This window comes from Lacerta agilis, chromosome 2, assembly GCF_009819535.1.
Source record: "Lacerta agilis isolate rLacAgi1 chromosome 2, rLacAgi1.pri, whole genome shotgun sequence".
Classification (NCBI taxonomy): domain Eukaryota; kingdom Metazoa; phylum Chordata; class Lepidosauria; order Squamata; family Lacertidae; genus Lacerta; species Lacerta agilis.
Genome location: NC_046313.1, coordinates 61,180,028 through 61,193,051, shown reverse-complemented (window position 1 = coordinate 61,193,051; position 13,024 = coordinate 61,180,028). Strand labels below are relative to the sequence as shown.

General features: G+C 43.2%; 1 protein-coding gene across 11 annotated transcripts in view; it reads right to left on the bottom strand.

The window, feature by feature from the left end:
- GRIA1 (glutamate ionotropic receptor AMPA type subunit 1) overlaps window positions 1-12,629 on the bottom strand; it is a 192,299-nt gene extending 179,670 nt beyond the window's left edge. For all 11 annotated transcript variants that reach the window (XR_004425980.1, XR_004425978.1, XR_004425979.1 and 8 more), the window contains exons 1-2: window positions 12,252-12,629; window positions 9,943-10,080 (exon numbers count right to left, since the gene is read on the bottom strand). Coding sequence is in view for 7 of the 11 variants with exons in the window: in XM_033140328.1 (XP_032996219.1) it covers window positions 9,943-10,080; window positions 12,252-12,333 (220 nt within the window). In the remaining 4 variants the exon portion in view is untranslated. The remainder of the gene's footprint in view (window positions 1-9,942; window positions 10,081-12,251) is intronic.
- Window positions 12,630-13,024: the final 395 nt, after the last annotated feature.

Genomic DNA, 13,024 nt, shown 5'->3' with positions numbered 1-13,024 from the left:
CTCATATTACTCACTAATCTTAGACTTTGCTAATATTTATTTATTTATTTGGGCGGCATTGTTACACATTGGCCCAAAAGGAGGAAAGCAGGGCCTGGGTAAATAATCCATTTCTTTCTTTCTCATTACCCTCTTACTATCGTTTTCTCAAAAAACGTCAACCAGTTATGTGGATTTATATTCTACTTCCTTTTCTCCAGCTATGGGTGTGAGTTATGCCATGATTTTAGGTGCAAATGGGGGTTGTTTTCAACAACTCGTGATGAAAGGCACAGTGGGGGAAATTAGCAAGCCAAAATACCTTGCTGTTGGGATTGATTGGCAATGACATTTAAAGAGCAGAACGGAGGAAATCGAACAAAGGCAGCTGATGTGAGGAATAATGACTGACACACTGAGCAAACAGAAAGGAGACTGCTGTGGTACGTAATGTGCTGTATCATTTTTGAGCTATGTTGTGCTGAGAAGATGCTGGAATGCTAATGCTGAGATAAAAATCTATCTCAGACTCATTTTTAACCTCCCTCAGGCAATTTGTTTCTGCAAGATATTCTTTTATGTCCCACCATCCTTTCCTAATGTCTCAGAGATGGCCATAGCAGGAGACAGAACCAAATGAAACACCAGAAGAAGACAAGCTGATTTGATGGTCTGTTGGTTAATAACAGAACTGTCTCAAGAAATCTGCAAAAAAAAAGTACAAGGAAAAAGAAGAAGATGCCTCATTTAGCAGTCCTTGGGTCTTAAATTATAGCACTTAAATTATATCACTAGACTCTTTTGAGACCAGTAAGCAAATGACCCTACATGACATGTTTATATAGCAAAATATGTTGTTGTTTTTTTTAAAGGGGCAAACTCTGCATAGGGGAAATGCTAACTTCAATGGTGTTAGTTCAGGTCATATGTTTCAAAGTATGTCTACACTCAACTTGCTCATTTTCATGGAATAAGCCCACCCAGAAAACGAATGTTTGTGGAGGGGTAGATGGGAAGTTAGCTCAAATGGTTTACAAGGGGAAAACTCTAACCACTGCAACTCTTCCCTTACTCACCTGGAATACAGCCTGATGTCACTTCTACTCACATGCTAATCAAATTCTAAGGAGCCAAGTGTGGGTAATGTTCAGATCATTCAGTACTTTATACCTTATAAAGCAAGTGAAACAATTCAGAGCTTTCCCAGAAAACAAAGGGCTTCACTGAAAAACAGTACCAACAGTAGCAATTAGCTGGCTTTCTCAGAAGGGAGACAGGGAGAACAAGGAGGGATTGTGGGGTGTTTTGATGGTACAGCCCCTCAGAAGAGCTTTGGCTTGCACAAGAAGAGAAAAGAAAGGGAATAGGTGCTGAGGAGCTGAAAAACATGTAGGAGAATAGGGTTAGACTACAGAAGAAGGGGAATTAATAGCGATCCTTCCACTTGCACTCTGACTGATGGAGAAGAGGGAATGCTCTCAGGATACAAGGTGGGCATCAGCCAAGAGCTGCCATAATTGGGGGAGGGGGCAACTGTCTTTTCATTCTGTTTTTAGGGTACTGTAAATATCATCTTTAGGGCTCAGAATGTACGAGGAGGCTTTGATAGAGTAGTTACACTAGCCAGAAGTCCAACACTGATGAATAGCAGGATGGGACCATACCCTTCTCTCCCCCACCCCTTCTTGCCTGAATTCCTACTCCTCCTCTTTACCATTTACATGAAATTAGGCTACAAGGATTGGGATCAAAGGCTGCATATAGCTTTAGGGTGCAGGTTGTCCATCTGCATCCTAGGTCAGGGTAGTCAGCATGATGCCCCCCAAATGTAGTGGCACTACAACGCCTATCATTCCTTGCCACCATGGCCAACAGCCTATTCTAGACAAATGGGGGGGGGGCAATGAGTTGAAATCACAAGCCAAAATATTGATGGCAGATTATATTTTGAGAAATCACCTTTGAAACGGCAGCTTTTCCAACATTGAACCTTGATGCAAATCAATATCTGAGTTCCTACCATGTCCACAAGTGAACAAAAATGAACATCTTTCATTATACAAACTCCACAGATAGAAGAAATTCTGAAGAGTCCAAGGGTGAGAACTAGAGCCAGGTTTTTATTTTGTTATTCTGTCTACCCTTAAAACAGCAACATCAAGAGAGCCAGTGTGGTGTAGTGGTTAAGAGCAGCAGACTCGCAATCTGGGGAACCGGGTTCGTGTCTCCGCTCCTCCACATGCAGCTGCTGGGTGACCTTGGGCTACTCACACTTCTTTGAAGTCTCTCAGCCCCACTCACCTCACAGAGTGTTTGTTGTGGGGGAGGAAGGGAAAGGAGAATGTTAGCCGCTTTGAGACTCCTTCGGTTAGTGAAAAGCGGGATGTCAAATCCAAACTCTTCTTCTTCATCATCATCAAAGAACCAAGAGCGTCATTAATTCCATTGCTAGATACAGGTAAGTAGTCGTGTTGGTCAGCCGTAGTTGAAACAAAATTTAAAAAAAATTCCTTCCAGTAGCACCTTAGAGACCAACTAAGTTTGTTATTGGTATGAGTTTTGTGTGCATGCACACTTCTTCAGGTATCATTTCATCATCATCATCATCTCTATTGCTTATAGGAGCACTGCAACGTCTACAACTAATGCAACTGCTACAGTAATAACAACAATAACAACATGATTGCATGACCGTGGTAGTTTCCAATAAAGAGGAAAATGTGTGATTGGTATATAAAGTCATCATACCAAAATGGAAAGGGATCAAACAACCATCTGTTCTACTGCCTTGCCCTAAGGTTGCAGTAGACTAACCCCAGCAGCCTATCCTATCCAGAGCACTGGGCACCAAACTAGATAGCAGGCACACTGTACTGACCAACGTGCACCCAGATTGCAGTTTACACCTAAAGAGACTTTTCAAGGCAAATGTCGAGGCTCCTGAATGAGTAAGATATCTGAAGATTGTCATGGGAAGCAAAAAGTGTTTTTATTAAGGCTACCAAAATTTGTAGAAAAAGAAAAAAGAAGGCTCCACATAATAAGTGCAGGTGTCTTAACAAATCATACAGCAGCTCTTCCACCACCCGTGAAACTTCCAGTTCTACTCAGTAAGGAGTACTCATCAAGGAAGAGGGGAGTTGGGAGTCCAACATCTGGAGGGCATTTGGCTGGGGAAGGCTGCTTCATACATTGACCCACCTATGCCCCACTGTTTCATGTTATTAGGACAGAGTCAAGTTATCTAGTAAACATTTTCAGTGAGAAGGTTGGGGCTGTTGGAGAATCCAAGCTGCTCCTATTTTGCATCTATTGGCTGGTGTCCACAGTACAACCTGGTTGCTGCTTCAGCACTAGCTTTTGGTCTTAACAATCCATCCCCCCCCCCGCCGCCGCCCCTTTACACAGAGGCAATCAGTTGGCTATGTGATGACATAATGAGGACAAAAGAAGCTAACAGGACACATTGCCCTTACTTTGAATTGTCCTCATTGGTGTCATTTACATAGTCATATCTGATGATGGTGCCACTGTTCCTCAGGTGATGGGGGGAAATAGGTACCAAAACTGAATTTCATTAGGCTGAAGAATAAACTAATTATTACCCCCTGAATGACCCACATTGGGGCAGGAAGACAGAACTACCTGAGACTGTCTTAGCGGAACCTCCTGTGCAGAATTGGCAGGGAGGATAAATTTTCCCTAAACCTCCTGGGGAGAAAAAGTCACAAAAAAGGGAGGTACATGTGATGAAATGTTCATAAACAAATCTCCATATTTTGGCTCAGCCATATCTGTTCTCTTCTTACAACCCTAATTTACAAGACTGAGCTCAGGGTGGATCACAACAAAGCAAAAAACATTAACCAAAAATAAACCATGCAATTAAAACAGATTATTAAAACGTATTTCATTTTTCACAATGGACTCCCTATATTACACTTGAAATACTTTCTAGAAGAAGATGGTCTTTAGCTGGTGCTGAAAGATAGATAAATTCAGCACCAGCCAAAGCTCAGAAGGAAAGAGGGTGCTCCACAGCTATTGCTCAGAAGGCCCTCTGAGGGCCATAGATCCTTTGTCTCATTACACCAACAGCTGCTAGCCATGGTGGAGGTGATGCTCTGCACCCCTGGTCAGAGGCAGTATGTTTCTGAATACCAGTTGTTGGAAACCACAGAAGGGCAGAGTGCTTTGTGCTCAAGTCCTGCTTGTAAGTTCCCTGCAGGCACCTGGTTGGTTACTGTGAGAACAGGATGCTGGACCAAAAGGGCCATTGACCTGATCCAGTAGGGCTCATCTTGTTGTTGTTTAGTCGTGTCCGATTCTTATGTTTTTAATAAATGATGGTATTACCCCCAGCTGATGCCAAAGTCTGGGTAGGATGATACATTTCCTTCTGTTAATGTTAAGTTGTGACCAAAATCAGTGATCCAAAAAGCAACAACCCCTTTACTCATCCTGATCAATTTCCTATTGGCTGATAAAAGGTACAAGATAGCAATGCTACTTATATTTTGTGGGTATATATAAGTCTTTCTCTTGCTAGGGTGCTTTTTCTTCTTCTCACAATTAGCTTCATGCAATTTGTACACATTTTTGTATGTAAATATACTTGGGTGTTCATTCAGTAAAAACAACAGAAACAACACTACAAGTACCTGTCCTATCATCTGCATCATCCAAAGTGACATGCCACAGTGGATGATGCATTTACAAACAGATTTCTAGATTATGGTTGCTATTGCCAAGAGCAGCTCGGTATCAGGGACAGTCCAACCCTTAGATGAGGCTGCTGCCTCAGGTGGTGGAAGCGCCCAAGGTGGCACCTCCACAGGTGCCCCACCTGCCCCACTGCCTCTGCTGCTGGTGGAGAAGTGCCACTGGCATCAATTTGGGGTGAATCACAAAAGATCGGGTGTGGTTTTGGTGAGATCTTGCTGGAGGCCAGCAAGATCTCCCCCAAATGCAATGCCAATGTCAGTACCACTTCTCTGCCACTGGACAGCAAAGGCAGTGGCGGCGGCAGGGCAGGGAAGCACTTCCTGTTTCAGCTCAAGTGGTGAAAGGGTACATCCTGCTAGAAATGCTATGTGTGAGCCATGTGTCTGTTGATAACAGGTTGGTGGGTAAATACCTGTAAGTCAGTGTTTTTCAACCTTTTTTGGGCAAAGGCACACTTGTTTCATGAAAAAAATCATGAGGCACACCACCATTAGAAAATGTTAAAAAATTTAACTCTGTGCCTATATTGACTATATATAAAGTAATTTTTTCAATTTTCCCACGTCACACCAGGCAACATCTCGCGGCACACTAAAACACTGCTGTAAGTGACTGTGTCCAATACATTGTGGAATAGCATTCTGGCTACCAACAGCATGAACATTATGCTCCACAAGTGAGGCCTACGATAAAGTGTTCCAGCATGGAGTGCTGCTAATCAGGTTTCCACCACCACCACCACCACCCATCCCATTCTACTTCATGCCGCTCCTGGGATAGCTCAGTTGGTAGAGCATGAGATTCTTAATCTCATGGTTGTGTGTTCAAGCTCCGCCTTGGGCAAAAGAATCCTGCATTGCAGGGGGTTGAACTAAAGGACCCTCATAGTCCCTTCCAACTCTACAATTCTGTGATTCCATGGATACTGAGCACACTCGGTCCTCACTGGGCTGTTTGTACGGTCTCACCCTGATTTCTTCTTTCTAGAGTTTCTCACCCACCCCTTTGTAAACACTGAGGTTTCACCTACTCTGATGATGCCTTCCTATCTAGAGCATGTGTTGTGCTGCTTCAAAAAGCATGACAGAAAGAGACTGAGCACTGGAAATGGAGGGAATGAAAACCAATTCCATTTCCCATGTCTAACTCTTATAGATGCAACAGAAAAGCTATGTGCTCTGGTTTTGCTACTGCTGCTCTTACAAGCTCAATCTAACTTGCTCACATCCTACATTTTCACATACTGCCATTTCCCATAGGTTTTATTTTTTCATTTACTGTTTCATTTACTATCTACCACGATGCTCCTCCATTTTGACTGTTTGGGGATTAGGTCTGCCGTGGCTGGCATGTTCAATTGTGGTGTTTTCCACAGCTGAATTCTTAATATTCCTAATGTAAAAAACACACACACACACACAAACACACACACACACACACAAACAGCAACAGTTAATTAATCTAGTTGGCTGTTTTTTGTTTCACAAAAAATGAGACTAAAAATGTTATGGAGAGTTGGGTGGTGATGTGGCTTTTGGTGATAGGTCTTTCCCTAGAGAAGTATGCAACTGTCTCTGAAATCCAGATATTAGCAGAAGTAAAGATGTGCCTTTTAATTTGTTTTCCTTCTGAGCAGCCCCTATAAAGGGTATATAACATAAACAAAGAATGTGCTCACCATAACAGACTATTTTTTTAAAAGGATTGACATTAACACAACTGTTGAAAGGTACCCAGTAAACTTTCATAAGCCTGCATTGTTAAAGGAAAAATGCATGAAAGCAACATTGCTATATATTTGTATTTCTCATGGGGTTTTTACCTTTTAAATTGCAGTGGTCTTGCTTTAATGTTGAAGGGAAGACAAATGCTTTCTATAACAGTTACAGGTGGGTAGCCGTGTTGGTCTGCCATAGTCAAAACAAAATCGAAAATTTTGTTCTTCAGATACACCTGAAGAAGTGTGCATGCACACGAAAGCTCATACCAGGAACAAACTCAGTTGGTCTCTAAGGTGCTACTAGAAAGAGCTTTCTATAGCAATTTAATTTCAAACGTGACCCATTTCCTAGGAGGTAGCAGTCAATATTGTTGCAGAAGCACCCAAGATTTAAATGAATCAGATATAGCCTGCTTATTATTGCTTTATATCACCAAAGATGATGCCATGGCAACCATGCAACAGTCTGTCATTGCATCTGGCTTATTGCCTGTCAGCACCAGGTCTCAGTTCCACTGTATGTGACTCCTAGTTCTATTTCAATATTACCTGCTAGATGGCAGTGGGTGACTTTTTACATTGTGCACCACTGGTAGTTGGGGGATTTTCCTTGCAAAACTCCTGGCACATGTGGCACATGTGGCACATGTGGACAAAGACAATACATTTTCACACGATGCTTCAAACTGTTTTAAATGGAATAACTTTCGTTTGGTTTAAAATTTTAATGTTCGATATTCTATATTTGTATAGTAAAGTACCCTGGAATCTCTAAGATGAAGCATGGCTTAGAAATCACATTAAATAAAGAAAACTCCATTTGGGTGCCACTAGTCTCAAGAACCACACACAAACACACACACTTTTAGATTCTTGCTTATTATGCTGACTCTAAACTTCCACTTTGCAGCAATGATTGCCAGCCACCACCGTCAGGCTTTTAACCATTTGTGCAAGAACAGATCCAATAGCAATAGTTGTTTCTGGCGATTAACTAGTTTCTGCCCTCCAGATTTTGCCTGGTGGTTCCCAAACCCACTGTGGGAGTGAGGGAGCAAGAGAAGCACTTTCACAAAAAGATTAGCAACCAAAAGGGAGGGTTGTGAGATTTTTTAACCCCTCCTATTCCCTCAATTCTGCAAATGGCCCTGAGAGGCTATTTTGCCTTCCAAGACAGGTTCGCTGCTGAGTCCAGCTTTTGGGGGATATAGGGGATACCTTTGTATTTTCAGGGGATAACTTACAGGTGGTGAAAGGGTTAGAGGCTCCATTCCAACCTACCAATTTATCTCTGCAAGTGCTGCTCACCCCCCACATTAGTCTTACAAGAACTAATGGGGAACACACACACCGTTTTGATTGCATTACTGCCAATTCTGTCCTAAGGCACCATGCAATAACTTTATCAGAAGAGCCACCTACTTTATGAATCGCTGAAAATATCAGTGGCAGGGCATCTGAGGACAAAGGTAGCTCATGATACAAAAAGAAAAGAAAAAGCCCAAACGCAACCAAGAGCGTGTTGTGCATCTCCATGGAAACAAACAATCTTTATAAGAATATTTACATCACATTATGAATAGAAAGAGCCCACCAAAGCAATCAGCGCTCATATAAATGCTGAAAATCAAAAATTGTGAGTTTCTCCAACACAATCAGTGGTTATAAGAAAAGTGATATAAGACGGGAGGACCATTTTTAGTACAATTTTTAAGAGGAACAGGTGTAGTACTCCATGACTAGCTTTGTCACTGAAAGCACAGCTTGCCTACAATCTGCAGAGAACAAAATGATGGAAGATTCTGATTTACTAAAACAATGATAATGAATTGCAACTGCAACCGAATAGGATTGCAATTGGATGCAATTGCCATTAGGACACAGTGTTTTACAAAAAGCCAATCTCCAATATAAGCTAGTCCAAAAGTGTTGTTCCATTGGGACCGGTAGGGAGTGGGAGATGGTTTGCTTGCAATTTCCGTTGCAAGCATAATCTCAATTCTGTGTGGATTAACTCAACTCAACTAGAGACATGAAACTGGCAAACCACAGGGCTGGGTAGGATCTCCTGGCCCCATCAAGCCAAATGAACAATGATATTATATGACCCTCAACACCTTAGGATATTGTTAACTCAGATGCCGACACACTTAGTTAAGCTCAGAAAGTCAAACTGCTTTTGAACAAAAGGATGGAAGGGCAGAATGTTTCATTCTGAGATTTGTCAGACTCTTGTCGTCAGAGATAAAATATCCTACTTAATAGCTGTAGTTAATTGTGCAAGTCATTATCAGCTTTCCAACAGCAGCACATTCCTCTGAGTTTGTCTAGTTTTGATGCTATTCAGGGGTTTTCTGCATCCAGTAAATCAAATCCTCCATTCAACCCATGAATATAGCATAGCCTACATCCATTCAACAGAACTATATCTGTTCTGGACCCATATGCTGATTCATCTTCTCACCTTGATGCCACATTCCTCTGAGTCCTTTGTGTTCTGCTATTTATAATAGCCACAGTCTAAATGCACCATTTGCACACACAATCCTTTACTAACAACATGCCAAAACTACAACTCTAAGCATAATAATGATTCTAGTCTGACTGGTGGAAGGGAGCCTTGGGATTATTCATGTCAGGGACAAGGTAAAGGCTTCTACATCTGACCAAATTTGTTGGGTGGCTTCATTTATTTAAAAAAACTGGGTCTCACAGATGTGTAAACGACAACAGAAAACTGAGCTAAAGAATTCCTGTAATACCGAATCAACCCCTTTTTGTGCATATAGCAGCATATATTTACAAAGACCAAAATCTGACAGCACTCCCATTTTAATGGAGAAGGCTTTGTTTTCTGTGTTTCTTTTATGCCACTTCATGGCTAATCAACTTGTTTTGGCTTCCGCCCTGCTAATATCATATGAAGTCCTCCACCATGCTGATTTCTGGAGAGATGTCCCCACAAAACCTTCTATGAAAAGCTCTGCATTTTAAAATATATATATATTAATCCAAGAAACCTTTTAACAGCTCTGGGTAAAAGTCTAAGAATAACTGCTTCAGCTCAGACCTCTCACCTTGCTTTCATTGTTGGTTGCATTGCTAACTTTTGATCTGACCTTTGACTGCACTTCCAGCCAATGTCAGATAACCGTTGGTTACTTAAAAGAAGAGAAAGAATGCTGCGTGATTAAGTTATAGCTATCAAATAAAGTACATGATAAAGTACATGAAATAATTCATTTGCTGCTCCGTATGTATTGCACACTTGGGTTATGACAAATCCGTAATGATGGGTGGGGGAACTATGAGAGGAATGGTGGAAACAATAGGAGAAGGAGAAGGAAGAGGAATAATCATAATTTGGGGAGTGGAACTCTGTTAGAGATCTCATCATACAGACCTTGATAAAGTGTTTTAATTTTAAAGCAACAGCCTCTGCAATGGTGAACTAGATGGGAAAGGAAGAAAAAAGATGAGAGAGGGGGGGGAGGCTTGTAGAGAGAGCCACTACTTACAGGTGTAGGTCATTTCAAAGCTGTCACTAATATTCACAATGTCAATCTGAGGAGCCAGCCTGGGAGGCTCTGTGAACTGAGACAATGCAAACATAAAAGCGGCATGTTCCTGGGATTGTTGAGTAGGAAATAATCCCCCTGGAGAGAAAAAGAAAAGAGGTTGGAAACTAATCAGCAATGAAACATTAAGTGGCAATGGCATTATTATGACCACACTTCAGCATGTAGGCATTCTAGGACACCACTTTGCTAGCAAGAGTGGCAAAAACTTTTCTCCAGACACGTTTCCAGAAAGGTAGCCATGTCAGACAGTGTCTGCTAGCAAAAAGAACAAAGAATCCTCTTGCGCCTTAAAGACTGACAAATGCATTTGGGCATGATCTTTCAGGATCCTGTGCAGCCTGACCATTACGCAAACACAAAACACACCACCAGATCCCAAATATAATCGCAAACAAAGAGTGAATCAGGACTATGGAGAATGGGGAGTGGGAGGTGGGGTCATTTCCATGGGCTTCATTTTCTGTAAGGGTTAAAAAGGAGCTGGTCAAATACAGGAATGAGCATCTCCACCCCCTTTTCATCCAAGGGAGACTCCTCCCCCCCATCCCCTTTACACCAGATCTGAATCTGCTACATTTGCCCACACAGAGCAGATGTTTACTCAACAAGTTGTTGGAGAACTCAGAGGAAATGAACAAAGGAAAATGAATCCTGCATTATCCAAGCAGCACCTGTCTTTGGACAATGGGGCCTGGGGAATGGCCAAATAACTGTTACAAATAAATTAAGCCACACTGTATCACGAGGGATGTTATCTGTACCAAGGGGTGTATTCAGGTAACAAGAAGACCTCCCGGAAACCTGGGTGCCACAAGGTCTGCTTATTACTGAATTTATTTAGAAAAGCAGGGTAGAGTGCCTAACTGCCCAAATGGCTCCAAGCCTGCTGCTGACAGTGGCTTAATTGTAGCTAAATGTGCAATTAGACCTCTGAATCCGGTTTCGGCACTTTGGGGGTCAATTTGAGTTTTGACAGAAATGTAAATCGAGTGTGACATCCCTAAGGTGCAGATGTGCAAATGAGGCAGAGACAAGAGTCAGTGGCAGGATGGAACAGAGCATCGTAAGGATGATCACCGTCGTCAATATTATTCATTGCTCTCACACACACTTCAATTCAGCAAAGCAAGAAAGCAAAAGCAGGAAGCGTAGCCTCCACGGAATAATAGCAGGATACTTTCTGCACGTTCAGCAACGTGCACGATTTCTGGGTGTTGTTTTTTTTTTCCGTGGAAAGGCTTATTTTTGCACCAGGAAAACAAACAAACAAATAAATAAAAACACTAAACCCACACTTCGGTGCCTGTTGTTGCCAAGGAGGGGGCTAGAAATGGCAGCCTGCTAATTTTGCAGGTTCGTTCTGTGTTTCCCCGAAGAAATCTGGGAAAGGAGGATGCCGGCGAGGGAACGTTAAAACTGCAATAAAAGCGCCAACCCTGCAAGTGAGGCTATCCCATGAGTGTCTCTCTCTCTCTCTCTCTCTCTCTCTCTCTCTCTCCCCCCCCCCCCCCACTGCGAGGGCGAGTCAGGAATTGGCATTGCAAAGAGACATAAGGGCGAAGAGGGGGACCATTCTCCGAAGCAAATACTATCAATTATGTATTTGGGGTGGGGGGAGAGAAGCTGCCTGGTGACTGAATGAGGGGGGGGGGGCGCGAAATGAATGAAAGGTGTATCGCTGATGCTTGGGAAGCTGGAGGGGGGGGGGGCGGGAAACAAGTGGATGCATGGAATGGAAGGAGCCTGAGTGCAACACCTTCCTGGCGTTGTTCTGCTTTTGTTTCAGCGCAACAACAAAGACTGGTTTCTCCCCGAGGTTATCTCTTTACTTACGGACAGTAGAAACCACCCCCCCCCCCACTCCCCCAAGCAAAAGGATGGCAAAAGAATGCAAAGTGGGGTTCCCCCGCCCCGATCTACCCTTCCCCAAATGAAATGCTGAGTCCCAGATTTAGGAGGAGAGAGAAATTGTTTGCTTCCTCCATTTCGGAAGCAGGCATGTGCAGGCATGTCCCCCCACCCACTAAGAAGGAGAGATACATCCCATATAAGTATCTATTGTTATTATTTTTGATCCCCCAATTCTATAGCAAATCCACCCCTTGCATGGGCCAGACCCCCATTCTTTCTTTGCTAGTAGAAGCAGTGGATGGGCTACATCAAACACAAACACACACACACACACACACACACAGCCATCCAGGAAAATGCGTTCGCTGCAGAATGGGCAACCTTTTCACACTCACCTATCTGGATGTTGCTGGGGAAATTGACCCCCAACACTGCCCCTAGGAAACTGGTGCAGAAGAAGGCAAAAATGTGCTGCATATTCCCTTTTGCATTGGCGAGAAAAAAGCCCAGGTCCAAGCATAGATTTGGTAGTTCCCCCCTTCTGGTTTTCTTCCTTCCTTCCTTTCTTCCTTCCTTTCTTTTTCCTTTTCCTCTCCCCCCTTTCGGTCCTCACTTCCTTCTATACTGCCGTGTGTCTCTTTCTCCTGGAATCCAGCGCTTAGATCGTTGCCTTAACGCCAACTGACAGCAGGATTAACTGAGCTCTGAGAGAGAGAGGAAGAGAGAGAGAGAGAAACCCTTTCTCATCCACAGCCCCCCTCCCCCTCTCTCTCTCTCTCCCTCTCTCTCTCTCTCTCTCTCATACACATGCATGCACACACAGTCTTCTCTCTCTCTCTCTCTCTCTCTCTCTCACACACACACACACACACACACACACTACTCTCTCTCCTCCTGCTCATTTCCCTCTCATTGTTTTACTGTCCACCCCACTTTTTTTTTTTTGCAGCCTCTTTCCCGAGGGTCCCCTCCTTCACCACGTGCTGTTTCCCATAGAAACATCGGAAGCTGCCTCAGACTAGTGATCCAACTCTGCTCAGCATCGTCGGCACCGGCTGCCCGCGGCTCTCCAGACAGGGCTCTTTCCCCAGCATTGCCCGGAGACACCAGGCATCGAACCTGGGGCGCTGTAACCACTGAGCCCCACCACCTTTTCCCATAACACCAA